Here is a 19611-nt window from a genome sequence, read left to right on the forward strand (position 1 = left end):
TCAGAACTCAAAAACTTATTTAAATAAATGTTAAAAATAAATAAATTTTTTAAAAAAAATTTTAAATGATTTAGCAAATCTGTACAGTAAAGTGGTAAGTAATTAGCTAGGAAAAATGAAGAGATCTACCCAAGGAATCTCTCTCCTCCCCAAAATTTGGTCATCAAAACCCCATATGACATTCATTTTTCATTTCAGAAGAAGTTCAGTATTCTGTCCTTTTTCCACTTGTAAAAAACAAATGTCAGAATGACTTGTGGTTTTACAAAGTCATATTTGCACTGTTAGTTACATTATGATGAAAAGTAACTGTCTCCTTTGACCTCCTGTTTAATCTCACTGTCCTTTGTTCTCTGCAGGTTTTCTCATTTAGCTTAGATAAAAGGGAGTTCTGAACAAAAATCAGTGACTAAGGTACCTTCTCATGACCTCAGATAGCAATGACTCATATTTTTGCAAAAGAAGTCAGCACTGAATATGACTGAATACACTTACTCCCTTAATGTCCATAATGACTAGTGTCCATAAGCATCAGTTGGGACTCTTCAATTGGTCAACAGTGAAGTATGTCAGCCAAAGAATCTATGCTTTGGGGGAAACTCAGAACCAAATGAGGCATTGAGGAGATCATGAAGGACAAGAGACATTTTTTGGTTATATAAAATTTTAAGTGCTTTTTCATGAATGATATCAGAATAAAAGATATACTGCTGATCAAGAATTAAAATTTTTTGCTGTCCACCTCCAGAGAGAGAACTGACAAACTTGGTGTAAATTGAAGTATATTTTCTTCACGTTTTAATTTTCCTGCTTTTTTATGACATCACTAATAAGTATGTTTTGCATGATTTCACACATAAAAAAAAGAATTAATTTTTTTTGCATTTAGATTATCTAATAAAGTTCTACTATTCTAAGATTTATAGGAAATATAGAAGACTTGGAGCCATTCTTTGAATAGAAAAGTGGTCAAAGGATATATGAACAGCTTTCAAGAGAACTGCAAATTATAGAAAGAACAAATGCTCCGGACCACTAATAATAAACAAGATGCAAATTAAAACAACTCTGAGGCATTACCTCACACGTGCAAATTTATCAAAGATAAAAGACAGAAAGAGTTGATGTCCAGGACTGAGAGAAGCCCAGTTCACTGGTACACACTTCATTGAACTGTGAATTAGCCCCACCATTCTAGGACACAACTGGACTATATTGGAAAAGTTATTAAAATTGTTCATCATCTTTGACCCAGTGCTCCCTCTAAAAATATACTCCAAGGACAAAGGAAAAGGTCCCCTATGTACCAAAATATTCACAGCAGCACAAAGTACTGGAGAAAAAGAAAAGCATATCTGCTGACTGCGAAGTGGTTGAACCAATTCTAGCATGTGAAAAGAATAGGAATATTATTGTGCTATAATAAGCAATGAATATCAGGAAACTTGGGAAGACTCATATAAAATGGCAGAGAACAAAGAAAGCAGACCCAAGTAAACAATGACCATAATAATGAGAAGGAAATCAACCAATATTAGAAGTCAGAACACCTGCCCCCGTTTAACCCCAAATGGTCAATGACGGACTGGTGGTGGACTCCAGGTGTGAAATGAGGCAATGAAGATGTAGGCCATGAACGTTTAAGCACTTATTAAGTGCTTACTGTGTTGCGAGCACTGTGCTATGCTCAACGTGTTGGTTTGTTTTGTTTCTTGTTACAAGGAAGGATTTTATTTACCGGGATGTGGAGAAGATTGCTGGGAAGAGACAATAATATTCTCTACCACCATCACTAACATCACCCCCTCAAAAAAACAGCATTAAAAAAATACTTGTTTTCTACAAAAAAAATTTCAGTCTGGCAGACCATATTTGGTTACGTCAGGATACAATAACACCACCATCCTCCTGACTTGTACATCAGTGCTTTCACAATTCATAAGGTGCTTTTTTCATACAGCTCATAGAATCAAAGACTTAGAGCCAGAAGGGAATGTAGAAGTCACTGATTCTAATCTCCTCCTTTTACAGAGGAGGCAAATGAGGCCTACATGAGTTACACAACTCATGCCCAAGGCCACACAACAGTAAATGAGAGTAAAACTGGGATTCAAACACAGACCAGGTCTTTTGACTCCAAGCAGAGCTGATACTCACAGTAACTGCAGGAGGCAGGTGGAATAATTACCATCTTCACTTTACAGAGAAGGAAGCAATTTAGAGAAGCTGTTTTACCAAAGTTCACAAAGACTCTCCCAGCCCAGAGTTCTTTGTGTCATACCATTATGACTCCCATAATAGCTGCTCATGTGTTGCATGTTTTGCTTTATGGTGACAAAGCATATGATATCCATGACCTTATGAGATGACTATGGAGCTGCCTTCCAACTCTGTGAGGTAGTGTAGGCACTATCCCCATTTTACAGGCAAAAAGATTGAGGTTCAGTGATGCAGGAACTCAAACCCACATCTTGTGATTCCAAGTCAAGTGTTCTTCCACTGCCTGACAATGAATGCATGTTAATTAAAAAGATGAGACTCTAAATATCTATGGTTCTACATGATTATATAGCTAAGTTCTTGAAACTCAGTGAGCAAACTAAAACCTACTTTCTACAGATTGCTTCCAAAAAAAGTAATGGTCAAATAGATGACACGGCCTCCCAAAGCATTTATGTACATACTTTTTTGTTTCTGCTCTCCTCATTTTGTCTAGAACAGTAGTTTCCAAAGTCCACAGATCATGGACCACCTGCCTACTCCGGCTTTGCTGTTCAGTATTTGATTTCCCCTCTGATCTCTGTTCTTGGTTCTCAGACTTCCAAACCATCCTATCTCAGGCTGGAACTTCAATGCCTCCTCACCCCAGAATATCCACCCAACCCTGCAATCTTCTCTCATTGGTGAGTCTTCCTAGAGCATACATTTTGTGGAGGGGTCCAAGCTGGCTTTCACTCCCTTTCTTGACCTCTTCCTAGCTCCTGGACTTCAAAACCATGCCCGTTCACCAGGTACCTCCCCCAACCTTTCCAGCTCCCTTTTATACACTGTCTTCCCCCATTAGAATGTAAGCTGAGTGTAGAGACTGCCTTTCTTTTCTACTTCTATTACATCCTCAGCCCTTAGTCCAGTACCTGGAAGTTGTCAGTTTCCCATAAAAGAAGCATTTAAGGACCCTTTTATATCTAAATCATATAATCTTCTAATTCCTACTGACAAAAGCCCAATCCAGAAATAATGGGAAGAATAAGCTTACTACTAGTACTAATAACCACAAAAATGATGATGATAGCTGGCATTTATATAGCGTTTTAAGGTTTGCAAAGTGCTTTACACATGTTAACTCACTTGATTCTCACAACAAACCTGTGACATAGATTCTATTATTATCATTGTTTTACTGATGAGGGAATTGAGTCTGAAAAAGATTAGGTGACTTGTCCAGGGTCACACATCTAGTAAGTGTCTAAGGCAGACTATGAAATCAGGTCACTGTGACCCCAAAACCCACAGTCTATATCTCCTACACCACCTAGCTGCCTATTTTGCTTATGTCTCTATGCCATTAACGTGATAACTAGTTTTTATCAACTATCACAGGTAAAATACTAATTCATTTGTTCATTCATTCATTCATTTAAAAAAAAAGTTTTGGAGAACCCACTATGTCCATAGTATTTTTCTAGGCACCAGCAGGGAAAACAAAGCAGCATGACACGAGGTTTGTATCTGCAAGGAGCATCTATTCTAATTGAGAGAAACAAGATAACAGTGGAATTGAAAGTGCATGCTCTCTGGAACCAGGAGATAAAAGTCTGAATTCTGTCTCTGCAACTTCTAGTCTATGTAACCTTAGGCAAGTCATCTGCCTAACTAGTCGGGCCTCAGTTTCCTCAGCTATGAAATACAGGTGTTTGCTTGGTGGCCTGGGAGGTTTCTTTTCCAGCTGTAATTCTATCTCATGATAGATACTTGCATATGAAAAATTAAACAACATATGATTAAGCACCCAGTTACCTTTATAGACAAGGAATGTTATAAGAAGGTATTTTGTTTTGTTTTAAAGGTGAGATCATTGTTGGTTAGAGTGCGCAAGGATGAATTTGTAAAGGATAGAGAATGTGAGCTTCTTTTTGAAGGTTTGAAAGAATTTGTTTAGGGGTAACAGATTTCAGAAGCAAACAAGAGACATCCAAAAATAAACTATAACCACAGACACTGTCATGACATAAAAATGAACATCAAAAGAAAGCACCCTTTAGACCACTGGGGGCCTCAAAGATCAGCAGCTAGTTCTGCACTACATTTAGAGACATGTTCATATTACTCATATAACTCCATTGACTAAAACAATTAGGGATTATCCCACCTACCAGTCAATGCTGTTCACCTGTCTATACCTCTCATAAATAACACAATAAAATTAGGCACAAGTATAGTGGATGTATAATAGTTAGGTAAGTAACTTCATAGGACCTAAACCTGCTAGGAACCTGAGAGATCCTGCTTCTCAAACTTTTCCACAGTGGTAGATCTCTTTAGTTTAAACAAAAAAATTTTGGGCAGGAAAGGTATTTCAGTGGATAGAGCACGCACTGGACAGACCTCCTTTTCAAATCTGGCCTCAGATATAACTAGCTGTGAGACCTTAGGCAAATTACTTAACCTCTGTCTGCCTCAGTTTTCTCATCAGTAAAATGGGAATAATAATAGCACCCTAGGGTTTTACTGGGAATAATAATAGCACCCTAGGGTTTTTATGAGAGTCAAACAAAGTAACATGCTACTTAGCACACGGTAGGTGCTACATGAATGTTAGCTATATCATCACTATCATCACTATTATTACAACTTTGGTAGAACCCTTATAGCAAAATCTGGTACAATTATTTAAATATAAGAAACAACATAAGGTTCATTTTAAAAACAAAAAACCAAACTTGGGATGTTTCAGCATTCCTTGAGGCAGTTTGAGAAACACTGTTCTAGGGTGATCCTCTCATTCTACAGATAAGGAAAATGAAGCCCAGAGATCTGGATGTGATTTGCTCTCCAATACCCGACTGATAGTTAAGTTCCTGAAATTATAAAAAAGCAGTCTCTGAGAAACAACTAAAAATCATGTCAGGGAAAATATACTTTAGTGTGCATATGTATATACATATCATGGTACCTATGTGTGTACACACATATACATTTATACATCTATATATGATATTTTGTAAAGTATGATCAGGAAACAAGGTACTGTTTAAAAACTGCATGGCCAGAACTATAAGAGATTAGATATAGATATAGGCATAAATGTAGATTTAGGCATAGATATAGATATATTTAGAGCTAGAAGGGACCTTGGGGGTCATCTAGTTCAACTCACTCATTTTGCAGGTTGGTAAACTGAACCTCAGAAAAACTAATTGGCTTGCCTAACTCACAAGTGCTAAGTGTCAGAGCCAGGGCTTGAAACCAGGTTTTCTGACTCCAAGTCCAAGACAAATAACAAACAACAAATAGTTATTAAGCACCCACGATGGGGCAGGCTCTGTGCTAAGTGCTTGGGGATACAAAGAAAGGCAAAAGACAATCCCTCTCTCTTACAGTTCTTTCTTCTTTATCACAGTAAGTCCTGGGACTCTCCTTTCCAACCGTATCAACAAAATACTAGGCACTTTGAATAACACACACCAGTCCACTCTCCCACGGATGAGCTTATCAAGTCAACTAAAGAAGTGTAAGATAGATTGAAAAGAGGATAAAAACTTACTTTTCTTAGTTGGAAGCAGCCCTGGGGTGGTCGACCCGTCCTTCCTCTAGCTGTGATCTGATTTTCTTTTCCAGGTATCCTCCCTCTGAGAAATAATGTTCTTCTCTAATAAGCCTGGAAATAGCACCAAAATCACCAGATTGACTAGGGAGAAACAGTCATTATGGTTTTTTAAAGACAGAGAGAAAGAAACTGGAGTGCTGAAAAATCTTTTAGGCATAACTAGAGCTAAATTACACAGTGACACAATTCTGGGAGCCAGCAATTCCTAAAGGCAGAGATCCTTCTGGACAAGGAAAGCAGGACAGTCTCATGCCCCTGCCTTAAATCACACAAACATCAGAAGACCCCAGAGAACTTTCAGATCCAGTCTAAGCTTTTTAATATGTCTGATGGATTCAAGCATGACAAACGAGGACCAGAGGTTGCCCTTGGGCCTTAGCCAACATTTGCTGCAGAAGGCTTAGCAGCTAAACCCTTAACCTGCTTAATTAAGTCTTTCCATGTTTCCGTTTCCCGACTAAAGAAAAAAAAAAGAGGACAAGCCAGGCTATTTGATATATAATGCAGGAATCTTAGGGCCCAGTACCTTTTCTCTAGGTCACTGCTGGAGGCTGGAGTCCTTGGCTGCAGGCACAGGGTAGTAGGGAGAGAGAGAGTGATGTAGAGGGAGGGAAGCTTCTGGGAATCAACTAGGGGAACCCAGAGGTGTCCAGGACTGGCAGCTCTCCTAGGATGGCCACCGGGGAGTGTGAGCTAAGGAATAAAAGGGGCTGGGCCGCCTCTGCCTGCTGTGCTGGGAATTCCTAAGGAAAGAGGAGGAGGAGGTGGAAGGGAAGGAGAGGGCGGGAAGCTGGAGTCCCTGCCCCACAGATTCCCAGCCTCAGACAGATCGCAGCCCCTGCGACTGCCGCTGCCTCCGGACTTCTACACCGGGTCTCAATGACAGCAATAATAAGTATGGACTCTGCACCCGAGAGATCGATAGGGAAACGTCCGAGCCTCCCATTCGTCCCCGGCGGGTATCAGTCACCAGGGCAAGCTGGCTGGTGGGGGTGGGGAGGCTGTTAGGAGGAAAGGAGGGGGCGTGGCGGAGGAGGAGCCCAGAGATGGAAGCGGGCCAGCCGCAATTACAGACCACGCCCTCTTCCGCTCGTCATTAAGACAGGCCCCTCCCCCTCTCCACCGCCCCTCAGCTAGGGGGCGGGGAGACAACCAGGTGCCTAGCGTCATCACGAACTGGAGACACTATTGGATACGAGAAGGGTCGCGTGAGATGCGTGCGTGCTACTGCCAAGAACCAATCAGGAGACGCGGTCGTCGCTCGAAGAGAAGCGCGGCGCCCGTGACACGTCACTGGGAACCAATAGGGAGAGGAGGGGCCGGGAAGCGGTTCCGCGGTCGTGAAAGATGGAGGTGGGCGAGCGGAATTTGTATATGTCCAAGTTTTTGAGGTGAGGAGCCCGGGCGGGGGTCCCGGGCGCTGGGGAGTTCGGCTCCAGGGGCGCCTTCGGAGGCCTGTCCGACATCGTGACGGGGACAGGGAACTTGTCCGAGCGGCCGCCCCGCCCCCGCGTGGTCCGCGTGCGCCCTTTCCTTTGGTTCCTGGCCCCCTTCCCACGGTCACTCATGAGATGGTAATAATTCCACCGCTGCCAAGACCTTGGTAACCATTTAATCTACCTCCCCCAACTTGTAAATGAGGAAACTGAGGCCCAAAGAGGTGAAGAGACTTGCCCAGCGTCACAGACGCGACAGATGGCAATCAGAATTCGAACCCAGAGCCTGACTCATTCCAGAGCTCTCTGCACCACACCCTTTGAGCAGCGCTGGCCATGCATGGCTCGCTTAGCTCCCAGAACTTCACGGATGATTCTGTTTTGCAGGCACTGGTTGTCAAGCTGCTGCATGGCCTAGTCCGTAAAGATTGTATTCTCAGCTTTTCCTGGTTGAAATCTGTGGTTTGGTTTCCTTCCCTTCCTCACCAGGTGCTGCACCCAGCGCCTGAAGATCCATGTATTGTGTTCCTCTCCCAACACACCCATCTTGACGTCGGTCTGCCTTGTCTCCTCTTCTCAGATCTTCTGTTTGCTCTACCTTTGACACTTATTAGAATGGAAGCTCCGTAAGGGCACGGGCTGGCTTTTGCCTTTGTTTCTATCCCCAAAGCTTAGCAATGCCTGGCATGGAGTAGATGCCTGATAAATGCTTATTGACTATCCTCATCCAGTAAGGTAAAGTGGATAGCACTTTGTTCACCTTAAAGTGCCATATAAATGCTAACTGCCATTAATTATATTATTATCCTCTTGCCCATTAAGTATGTTGCTACTCTGCAGTTTTTTCAAGCGATGCTTCAACGTGTTATTTTCAGTAGTCAGTTCCTTAGCCTTTTTCTCTATATATGCATTTCTTTCTGATTGATGTGCATCTCCGTTTCTGTTTATGATGATGCATTCGTCCTGCACCAGTTTCAGCAATCTTAATAAATTTAAATCTACTGGGGTCAGTTTCATTATATGGCAAGGTGCCAGACTCCATCCTGTCTGTCAGAGATGTGTAGGGGTTAGATAGCACCATTAGGTAATGCTTGTATTGTAGGTGGGAGAGTGTGCTTTAAGTTCCTAGGATCATAGATCATAGATTAAGAACTGCAGGAGACCTTAGAGGTCATAGAGTTAGAGCTAAGGTCCAAACCCAGCAGGTCTTCTAATTTCAAATTCAGAGCTCTTTCCACAGCATCCTTGTTTACTTTAAAGCTGAATTCATTATTATTCTCTAATCATATGATCACAGATTTAGACCTTGAGAGTTCTTAGAGGTCATCAAGTCTAATACTTCATTTTAAAGACAAACTGAGTCCCATTGAAGTTAGCTGAGTTAAGTGGCAAGGTTGCACATCTGGTACTAGTAGTAAGTATCTCCAGTCCTCTGCTCACTTCTTTTACCATAGCTGCTCCTTGATGTGTCATTTTCAATGATGTGTCAGTTTTGGTTAATTGTCAGTTTTGCCTGAAGGGTTCTAGACTCTTTAGACAATTTGCAGTTATCTAAAAACCCATATATGTAGTAAACATCTTTAGCCCCAACAAAATGTGTAGTGGGATTCAATTTAATAAAACTTTTCTGTAGATTGAATGTCTGGTATATGTGTTACAATTTTATGTTATGTATATATATATACATATACACATACACATATACATACATATATGCTTTTGTGATTAATAAAATACAATCGTATAAAATCATCATAGAATTCATAGATTTTGTTATATTGGTTTCTGAGCCAACAGATACTAATAATACCATTATTACTTGGAGTTGATTTTTTTTTAAATTCAAAAGGGAGTCACACTTAAAAAGATTGGTTACCGTTGCTCTAAAGTATTAAATCTGCGTCTTGCTGATGTCATCTACAAAATGAGGAATTTTGTACTCCCTGACTTTAGTTTCAGAAACATGGTCTAGTTCAACTCCTTCATTTTACAAATGAGAAAATTGGCCTGAGTTAACTAAGTGAGTTGTATGAGTATTGTTACTTGAAGAATCAAACAATTCTTAGCTTTGTAAATGATTATTAAATTAGACTCTTGTGTAAGAAAATGCTTTTATAGAGGCAAAGAGGTAAAAGGAGTCATATAACAAATTACATCATATAACAAACCAGAAGAAAAACCAGAAATTCTGTACAGTCCTCTCTCCCATAGGATTCTATTTTGGCATTGGGAGAGGACTTTTCAACTATTGGAATAGTGCTGAATCAAAAATAAAAGGTTTGGAATCTTATCATGGAATCTTGGGGAATATAGTTTATCTTCCTAATTGTTTTGGTTAAGATTCTATGTATATACACTGATTCATTGTTAGAAATTCATTTCTGATAATATGCAAAGTGAGTAGTCCAAGATTGACTAGTTTCCTAATTACATTTCAGCTCTCCCCATCCTCTAAAAAAAATCTTGACTTGACTTGCTATATCCTCCAGCCATCATCCTGTTTCACTTTACTTCTGTTGATTGAAATTCCATGTGATTGAAATTCTCATCCAGGCATGCCAGTGACCTCTTAATTGATAAATCCAGTTGCTTTTTTCGATTTTTATCCTCCTTTACCTTTTGCAACATTGGATATCTTTCTCAAGACTCTTTTCTTTCATCTTTTAATTTCTGTGACACTGCTTTCTCCTTATTTCTTTTATGTCTCTTGCTGTAGTCACTTCTGTGTGGTGAAGTAGAGAGAGCCCTTTACTTGAAATCAGAAGACCTGGGTGAGAATTTTGGCCCTCACACTATCTATGTAGACTTGTGCAAGTCACCTAACCTCTTAGAGTCTTAGTTTCTTCAGCTGTAAACATGAGAAAGCTGATTATTTCATTACTGACCTTACAATTTGAGGAAAGTACCTTATAAACCATAAAGCACTGTATAAATGAGTTCTGTGCCTACAGCCTCCTAAGAATTGGTAACTCCCAAGACTAGTCTCAGCACCCTTTACTCTTTTTGTGATCTCATCTATTCCCGTGGTTCCAGTTAATCCTGCAAAAGACTCCCAAACCTTTATCTCCAGTCCCACATTTTAAATTATCTTCAGTATCTCTCCTCTAGCAAGTACTGGCAGTACCTCACATTCCATGTTTAAAACTGAACTCAAAGATTCTTCCCAAAAATGCCCCCCCAATGCATATTTCTTTTAGAGACCCTGTCTTTTTTATGGTTACCCAGGCCTAAAAACTTGAAATCATCATTAGCTCCTTCCTTTGCCCCACACATTCGTACCCATTTTAACTGCCGATTCTGCCGTGGCAGTTTTTCTTTAGTCTATCCTTTTCTAGTCGATGCCTCATTCAGATCCACTAGTCTGGAGCAAGTTGATAAAGATTATTTCCTTGGTACCTCTCTACAATTTTTTCCATTTTTATTTTCTCTGTTTTTTGATGATTTAACATTTTTAAAACAATTTATTCAGAATAGTCCATATTATGAAAAGACAAGTAGAACTGCATAATTGTCTAATTTAATATAGGAATATCTTCAGTGAGCTATAGATGTTGAAAAGTATCTTGACACTAACCACCCCCCTTTCCAGATACTATATTATCTCTTCTGATGACCCTTGAAACCTTAACAATCTCCTGGTTCTCAGCTTCTCTGACTACACCTTTTGTCTCTAACATTGGCTCCACATTTTCTTCATAGCCTCTTAAGGCAAGTGTTCCCTAAATATTTGAGTAGTTCCCAAAATTTTGTGATGATCCTTTTCTCCCTCTGTGTTCTCTTCCCTGGCAATCTCTTATATTTGCATAGCTATGTTTCCATTTCTGACTTGCCCATGTTTGAAACTATACTTGTCCCACTGGAACTTAACCCTTGTGTTCTCATTAAAGTTTATTGTCTTTCTTTACTTGTTCCTGCTTCATACCTCACTAGTATCCCGCTTACCAGTATCTACTATGTGCACTGTGTTGATTGCTGAAGAAATAAAGTTCAGATAAAATGGTCCCTGCCTTGCAGGTATGTACTTGCATTCTAACAGGGGTAAAGCATAAGCACAAAAAACTATAATGCAAAATAATGCAGGTATATAAGGAATGTATGTGTCAAGGATTATGTGAGGTCTGAAACTGTAGTGTTATTTTTGACACTTCTACACCTCATATCAAATCAGTTACAAGTCTTGTCAGAACTACTGCCAGTATCTCCTACAATTATCCCCTCATTTGACCCTGTGCTGCTAATCCCCCTTTACCACCCACATGGACTATTTCAATAGGTTTTTAATAGATCTTTCCCCTACCTCTATTTCTCATCTCCTATCCATCCTTGACACTGCTGCCAGATTTATCCTCATTATCTTCATGTCATTCTTCTGCTCAAAACTATTCAATGACTCTCTTACCTGTGGTGTAAAGTTCATAGGATCATAAGTTTAGAGCTGGAAAAAACTTTGGAGACAATCTAGCCCAACTCCCTCATTTTATAGGTGAGGAAACCAAGGCCTGGAGAGGTTAAGTGACTTGTCCACAGTAGTCACCGAAGCGTAAGTGACAGAGGCCAGATTTGAACCTACATTCTCTTGGCTCCAAAGTGAAAGTTCTTGCCGTTATGTTATACTGCCTCACAAGCTGGTCTAGTATTTTAGGCCATCCAAAGTCTGGCACCACCTTTCCAGGTGTATCTTTTACTACTGCCCACATATCCAAATTCAATTCAACAAGCATTTTAAAAATACCTATGTGGAGGACATGCAGTTCCTTAACTCCAGGATACCCATCCTCCCCACACCCAGACTCCTACCTATTGAAGACCTATCACAGAATTTTCCTTAATTCCAAGTCAAATCTAGGAAGCCTTCCTTGCTCTCCTTTTGAGTCAGTACTGACAGTCCCTCTTCAGACCTGCATAACCCCTGACTTGTACTTGTCTCTTATGCACTTACATGTTATTTTGTATTATAGTCATCATCCCTCTGTTACACTGTAGGTAACGTCCATTAAAGCAGGGACCATTTGTCCAAGTTTTGTTTCTCTAGCAATTAGCACAGTGCACGGAGTAGATGCTTAATGATTGTTGAGTTTGGTGAACTCTTGTAATAGTTCCTAATGAGTTTTCCTGTTTCCTTTCTCATTCCCCCTCTATTATACTCCTTTAGCCAGCTGCAAAAATGATCTTCCTAAATCACAGGTCGGACTAGATTGTTTCCACACTCAAAAACCTCCACTGCTTCTGCATTTCTCATGGGAAAAAATGTAAAACTCCTTGCTCTGGCATTTAAGGCCCTTTACCAGTCTGGCTATTCTGCCCTGCTTCCTGCACTCTGCATTCCAACCAAACTAAAATGTCCCCCCTACCCCACCCCATCTCATCCTGCCTCCACCCGTTGCACAAAGCATCCCTTATTCCTGGAACACACTCATTTTACATTTTTGCCTGTTGAAATATTTCTCTACATTCAAGACTCAGGTACCATCTCATCCATGAAGCTTTCCCTGATTTCTCCACCAGAAAGCAATCTTTCCTTGTTCAGATTTCTTATAATACTTTGTCTAAACCTCCCTTTTGCCCTAATTAGATTCTGGGGGTGTGGGTGTGTCTGGGTGTGGGGGGGGGGCGTGCGCACGCGCATCTGGGCCTATTAGATTATAAATGATTTTGAGGTCAGGAATTGTGTCTTTCTCCATCTGTGAATTTCTAGCACCTGGCATAGTGCCCAGCACACATTGGGAACTTAAATGTTTATTGACTTGAATCCTTAATTTCACTTTTTTCCCTTCTCATTTCAGACTTTTTTACTCCCTTCTCTTTCCTGGGTTGATTATTTGCGGACTTTTATGTTTTTGTTTGATTGTTATCCTTTTGAGAATCAGAATAACACTACTGAGAAAGAAAGAATCAATGTCGTCATACAGAAATAAAAAAAACTGGAAGGTGATCGCATTTTTTCATCCATACTGCAATGCTGGTGGTGGAGGAGAGAGAGTTTTGTGGTGTGCCCTAAGAGCTCTACAGAAAAAGTAGGTATGCATCTTTCTGAGGCAAATCTCTGCATTCTGACCTTCCCCCTATTAAAACCTGTAACCTTCCCTCCTCCCTCACCCAGAAAGTTCTCCTCTGGTACCACCAATTCTCATTTTAGAATTCCCTTGGGGTACTATCTCTAGAATTCTTACTTTCCCCATATTATTGAATTTCAACTGGTATTGCTGGAAAACATCCCCATATCATGTTGCACTTCAACAAGTATAACCAAATTCAGTGAACTCAGGGAAGATACAATGGTTAGCTTGGGGCTTTATACTTTTTTTCTCTCAGACTTATGATTTCATTGGTGAATGAGTTCCCTGCTTCCCTGTGGTATAGAAACACCCTGTAGTGCTTGGAGGCCATCCAGCTTTCTTGCAGAACAGATTTGGAACTTTTCTGCCATTTGTAGTCCTCGAATCACCTGGGGGCACTTCATGATCACTTGTCTTGGCCAGGGACACACAGCCAGTATAGGTCTGAGATGAGACTTGCTCCTAGGTCTTCCTGGCTCTGAGGCCGTCTCTGTGGACTACACAGTGCTGTCTCTTAGCAGGCATTTAATAGGTGATTGTTACATTGCTGTGGACCTGTAGGTAAGTGGTAAAGAGACTGAATAATGAAAATTACCTACTGTAGAATCAGTCATTGACATGAATTAATATAGTTCCTAACTACCTATAGGAAATCTATAATTTCTACCAAAAAAGTTAAATTTATGAAGAATGTCATGTGGCAGTTAGTGTATTTGGTTTTTCTTCTAATCTTTGTAAATTCTTTTTCAGAAGGAAGTGTTTCAGATATTCTGTTAAGTTTTTGTAGTGAAGAAAATGCCTACTCAACCTTATTTCTCTTATCTTCAAAGTATAGACTTTATTCAGTCAGCTAGCTCTCCTTTCTGTACTTTCCCTGCATTTATTATCTGTTTGTGTCTTTGTAGGTGCTTAAACCCACACCCCCTCCCTTCCCTGTGCCATCCCCCCCCATTCTCTGCTACCTCTTCTACTGTGTCCAATAAATCCTAATAATGTATCAAGGCCTGATTCAGGTTCTCTCTCTTCAAGGGAGGGGGCTGACAGTTCCAGCCACTGTGATCAGCCTGTCGCTCAAATACAGCAGCACCAATAGTAATATCAATCAGTAGGCATTTATTAAGTACCTTCCACATGCCAGACACTGTGCTAAGTGCTGGGGATACACATATGAAAAAAAAAACAGCTAGTTCTCGCCCTCCCTCAAGGAGCCTACAATCTAGTGAAGGAAAACAGCACACCAAAAGAAACTGCAAGTGGCAGGGTGGGGGAGAAGGAGAAGTATGCCAAGGAGGGACGTGGTGGAGAAGTCACTCAGAAGCACTAAAGTAGGGGTGCCAGATGAGAAATGACGTGACTGAGCTGAGCTCCTTAAGTGGAGGTTTGGTGTTCTTGGCCCTCTCCTTAGAGCCAGAGGGTCCAGGCTGATGAGCCCTCATCGGCCAGTAAGATCATCCTGGAGTGTGGGGAAGTCAGTCAGAGATGCCCAAAGTAGTCCAGCCAGATAAGAAAAGAGGAAATAACATAATTTAACATGGAATTGGCCTCTAGTTGTTAAGCTTTTCTCCCTAAGTTGCAAACTCCTTGAGCAATAGAGATCATGTTTTATCTTTTGTTTTTCTGTTGCACTGAATAGTCAGAAAAATGAATTTCACTTATTTCTGGAAGATAATTATGAACAGCCAAAACATCAGAAGTCACTATTGTGTTCTTTTGTGGAAAAGAATAGCAAAAAATATTTAATAGGCAGGAACAATAAGCTAAATATGAGATGAAATGTAATAGTGATGAAATCCTATACCTGTATTCAAAACTCCAATTACATGGTATAAGATGAAGGTGGTGTAGCCAGGTCACAGTATGGGTAAGAAGGACCTGGGTGTTTTTGGTGGACTGCAAGCCCCATGTAAGTCAGTAATGTTATATGTCAGTCAAAAAAGTTAATACAATTTTAGTTTGCATTAATAGGAGGAGGGCAGGGGCGTTCTGCTAGAGTTCTGTTGTACTCTGCCCTGATCAGGCCACATCTGGAATGTTATGTGCAATGCAGGCTACACATTTTAGAACAAACATAACTGGTGCATGTTCAGATGAAGGCAACCTGGATGGTGATGGGAATAGACTATGTCCTGTAAGAATTGGTTTTAAGAGAACACTTGGTGGATGGAAGAAGGGGCAAGAAACATGCAAGCTATCTTCAAGTATTCCAAAAGCTGTGGAGATTAGACTTCCTCTGTTTTGGCCTAGAAGGCAGAACTCAGAGAAGGAGATGTTAGCTCCAAGTGAGGAAAAACTTATTAAAAGTTAAGAGTCTCCCTAAAACAGAAATGGACTGTCTCAGGAGAAAATAGATTATTTCTAGAGGACTGGAAGCAGAAGCTTAATGACCATTTGTCCTTGATGTAGAATGGATTCTCCTGCTTCAAATATAGGTGAGACTAAAGACCTGGGATCCTTTCCAGTTCTAAGATTCTATGGCTGTATAACAATTCCACCTAATTACGTGAGTTAGGCCCTGAGCAAAACTATAAATGAAAGTTTTTAGTGTTGTTTTTAAAGGCCAACATTTCTGTACTAAGTCAGGCACTTTGTATTAGTATCCATTATTCACAAAGTGCTGTGCTTGAGAAATACAAAGAAATCATTCTCAAGTTTTAAAGAGTTCGTGGCCTATTTGTGAATATCCTATAGATACTACATGAAATGACAACATTTACCAAAAAACATTTTTTTAAGTGCTGTGAAAACTTGGATCAAGAGACGTAGGATAAAGGAAGAAGTTAAATGGAGGCTACCAGTAATATTAGACAGTTTATAAAATCCTGAAGACCATTAAGTAGCCTAAAAAGAACCTAATGTGTGATTGAAAGACAAACATTTCCCGTAACATTTGCCAGTTTTCAATTAAATGATATTTTTTAGGTACCATGATGCAACTTATGTTGTTTATACTGGTGATGAGCATGTCACTGGTGAACAAATCCTAAATGATGCTTTCAGAAGATTCAACATCAAGTTAGTCCATCCAGTGAAGTTCGTGTTTTTAAGAAAACGCTACCTTGTGGAAGCATCACTCTATCCTCACTTTACTTTGCTGGGCCAGAGTCTCGGGTCCATTTTTCTTGGCTTGGAAGCTCTTTGGAAATGCGTGCCTGATGTTTACATCGATTCCATGGGTTATGCTTTCACACTACCACTGTTTAAATATTTAGGAGACTGCAGAGTTGGAAGTTATGTCCACTATCCTACCATCAGTACTGATATGCTCTCTGTTGTGAGAAATCAAAATGCTGGATTTAACAATGCTACCTTTATTACAAGAAATTCTTTTCTCAGCAAAGTGAAGCTCATCTACTATTATTTATTTGCTTTGATTTATGGATTGGTTGGATCTTGCAGTGATGTAGTCATGGTCAATTCTTCCTGGACTCTAAACCATATTCTATCCCTCTGGAAGGTCCAGAGTTGTAGCATTGTTTATCCCCCTTGTGATGTGAAGACATTTCTGGACATTCCGTTACATGAAAAGCAGACAGCCTCGGAAGCTTTAGTGGTGTCTGTTGGCCAATTCAGGCCTGAAAAGAACCACCCTTTGCAGATCAAGCCTTTGCAAAGTTGCTGGAAGAGATGGCTACAGAGTATCCTTCTTCACTTAAACTCATCCTGATTGGAGGTTGTCGTAACAAAGATGATGAACATCGGGTAAATCAACTTAAAAAGCTTTGTGAAGATCTAGGAGTTCAGGAAAACGTGGAGTTTCAGATCAATATTCCATTTGAAGAATTCAAGCATTATTTGTCAAAAGCAGCGATTGGCCTTCACACTATGTGGAATGAGCATTTTGGAATTGGTGAGTTTTGTCCTTAACTTCAGAGACCTTGGTACCTTAATAGCCACTTTTTAGGTTCTGGTTAATAACAGATTGGAGCTTTGCCCTCACACAACCCTCAAAACTGCTCTAAAAAGATGTGGCTCCTTTGGCTACATCACTTCCTAAACCAGCTCATTCTGTGCTTTTGCTTATATTTCCCTTTCTTGGAATGCTTCTCAACCTAATGGGGGATCTTAACCTATTTGGTATCATGAAACCAATTCTATTGAAATACAAGTTTAGGAACCCCAGGTTAAGAATCCTTGACTTACACGGTTGTGAATTCTGATATAGACTTGCCTCGTACTGAATCCTGCCCCCTCTTTTAGTCTAGGAGCTCTAGTCTATTTCATATTTATATAGTACCTGTCACCGAAATCATCTAACAGAAACGGATTTCCTGATCCATTCAGTGCAGGATTGCTGTTAAACCAAATAAGCCACAAGGTTCTGCACCTAAGAAAGATCCCATCCGAGACTGCTGAGGAGAATAGGGATCACTAGGCTGAAGCAAACCAAAACTGCTACAACTATTCCTAATACATAGTATGTTATTTTTTTTTCTTTTATTGTCTCTACTACTCTTGCCTCTCTGCTGGCTTTTTCTTTTACTGTGCTGTTTTGCTCTCAACAAATTTCTATTTTGCTTTTTTTCATTTGCTGAATGTATTTTTCTTCCAGAGTAGTCAGCTATTTTTATTTCTGGTGTTTTTGTTTGCTTGTTTTTTGTTTGTTTTTGTAGAAACTGTGTTTTCTAAAGCGTAAAATGTTTGCTTCATTTAACGTTTTAGCATCTTACACAAAAGCTATTTTATATATGCACAATACTTACCGATAACTTGGAGTACAGAATTCATAAATGGTCTCTAGTGACCTCTGTTTTAGTGGGCATGTATAGAAAATTAAAATATGGTGCCTTTGGTGATAATTTTCCTTACTGGTTCTTATGTATTCTGTAGGAGTTGTGGAATGTATGGCTGCTGGGACGGTCATGCTGGCTCACAATTCAGGAGGCCCAAAGCTTGATATTGTTGTACCTTATGAAGGTAACATAACTGGATTCCTGGCAGAGAGCGAAGAAGATTATGCTGAAACTATGGCTCATATCCTTTGTATGTCTCCTGAAAAGAAGCTTCAAATAAGGAAGAATGCTCGTCAGTCTGTTAGCAGATTTTCTGATCAAGAATTTGAAGTGACATTCCTAGCATCTGTGGAGAGGTTATTTATTTAAAAAAGAAAGAAAGAAAAAGGGGCAGCTAGGTGGCACAGTGTGGCCCTGAAGTCAGGAGGAACTGAGTTCAAATTCGGCCTCAGACCAAACACTTGACACTTACTAGCTGTGTGACCCTGGGCAAGTCACTTAACCCCAATTGCCTAAAAAATAAATAAATAAGAGAAGTTATGTCCTGTAACTAAACATATGATTAAATGCCTTTTTATGTAAATATTTTTTGAAACTTTCATTCCCCATTTTAATAAAGTCATCCCAAACAAGTCCTCAGGTGTGTTTACTGCCATGGATATTTATTTGAATCTGTGAAGAAGAGAAAATTTATCTAAATTAAAGTACATATACTTTTGTTTTAAATGAACTGACTTATGAGAGAAAATCTAAATTTTTTGGTTTAGTTTAGTTTCTGGTCAGAAGTTTTATATTTTCCTTTGAAAAACGTGTTTCAAAAATGTACTAAGAAGAAATATTTACCTAAAATTTGCCCGCAATTTTGGTGTTACAAGCATTTAACATTTTCTAATTCACTGCCATTCAGCACACACACACTCAAGATTTAGAGAGAGGGAGTTTGCTTAATTCTTCACCAATGATTGATATAATTATAGAATTTGAGTTGGAAGGAATCTTAGCACCATCTAGTCCTACCCATACTTAAAAAAGAATGCACTACAACAGTGGGGGTAAAATTTAAATAGAAAGGGATCCCTAAGGCTGGATATTGACTTAGAAAACCACAAATTAATGTTATTGACCTCAGATTGCACACTTCCCAATTACATCATAGTCTGGGTCTTGCCACTTGCGGAGGAGTTTGACACTTCTTCGGTACAACATACTCTACTGATTGTCGAGGCGAGGCTTGAAGACCTCTAGTGAGAAGCACCCACAGCCCTCATGGCAGGCCATTCCACTCTGCAGAGCTCTGGTTGTGAGGGAGATTTTCCAGCTATCAGGCCAGAATTGCCTCTTTGTAGCTTCTAGCCATTACTCCTGGATCTGTTGTCCTTCTCCCAAAGGATAGCCCTTCATGTCCTTGAAGAGGGCTCTCATCCCCCCCAGTCTTCTTTTCTCCAGGTTAAACCTCTCCAGTGTCTTCAGCCACTCCTCCGGGACATGTACTCGAGACCCTTGCTCACCTTCTTAGTGTCCTGGACCCCTCTGGCAGCCTAGTGAAGTTTATGGACTCCTCA

At 40.1% G+C, this 19611-nt stretch overlaps 2 protein-coding genes across 5 annotated transcripts in view; one reads left to right on the plus strand and one right to left on the minus strand.

Annotated features, from left to right (window-relative positions):
* Positions 1-6813, minus strand: part of ATP7B (ATPase copper transporting beta) — a 114522-nt gene extending 107709 nt beyond the window's left edge. For all 4 annotated transcript variants that reach the window (XM_078156976.1, XM_078156975.1, XM_078156974.1 and 1 more), the window contains exons 1-2: positions 6354-6813; positions 5765-5878 (exon numbers count right to left, since the gene is read on the minus strand). The gene's annotated coding sequence lies outside the window, so the exon portion shown is untranslated. The remainder of the gene's footprint in view (positions 1-5764; positions 5879-6353) is intronic.
* Positions 6814-7082: 269 nt separating this feature from the next.
* Positions 7083-18681, plus strand: ALG11 (ALG11 alpha-1,2-mannosyltransferase). Its single transcript, XM_020969954.2, is given in 5 exon segments — positions 7083-7218; positions 13047-13277; positions 16239-16915; positions 16918-17166; positions 18147-18681. Coding segments are annotated over 5 exon segments (1473 nt in total). The 5' UTR covers positions 7083-7174; the 3' UTR covers positions 18419-18681.
* The last annotated feature ends 930 nt before the right edge of the window (positions 18682-19611 follow it).

Source organism: Phascolarctos cinereus, unplaced genomic scaffold (genome assembly GCF_003287225.1).
Source record: "Phascolarctos cinereus isolate Bilbo 61053 unplaced genomic scaffold, phaCin_HiC Scaffold_726;HRSCAF=1367, whole genome shotgun sequence".
In the NCBI taxonomy this organism is placed as follows: domain Eukaryota; kingdom Metazoa; phylum Chordata; class Mammalia; order Diprotodontia; family Phascolarctidae; genus Phascolarctos; species Phascolarctos cinereus.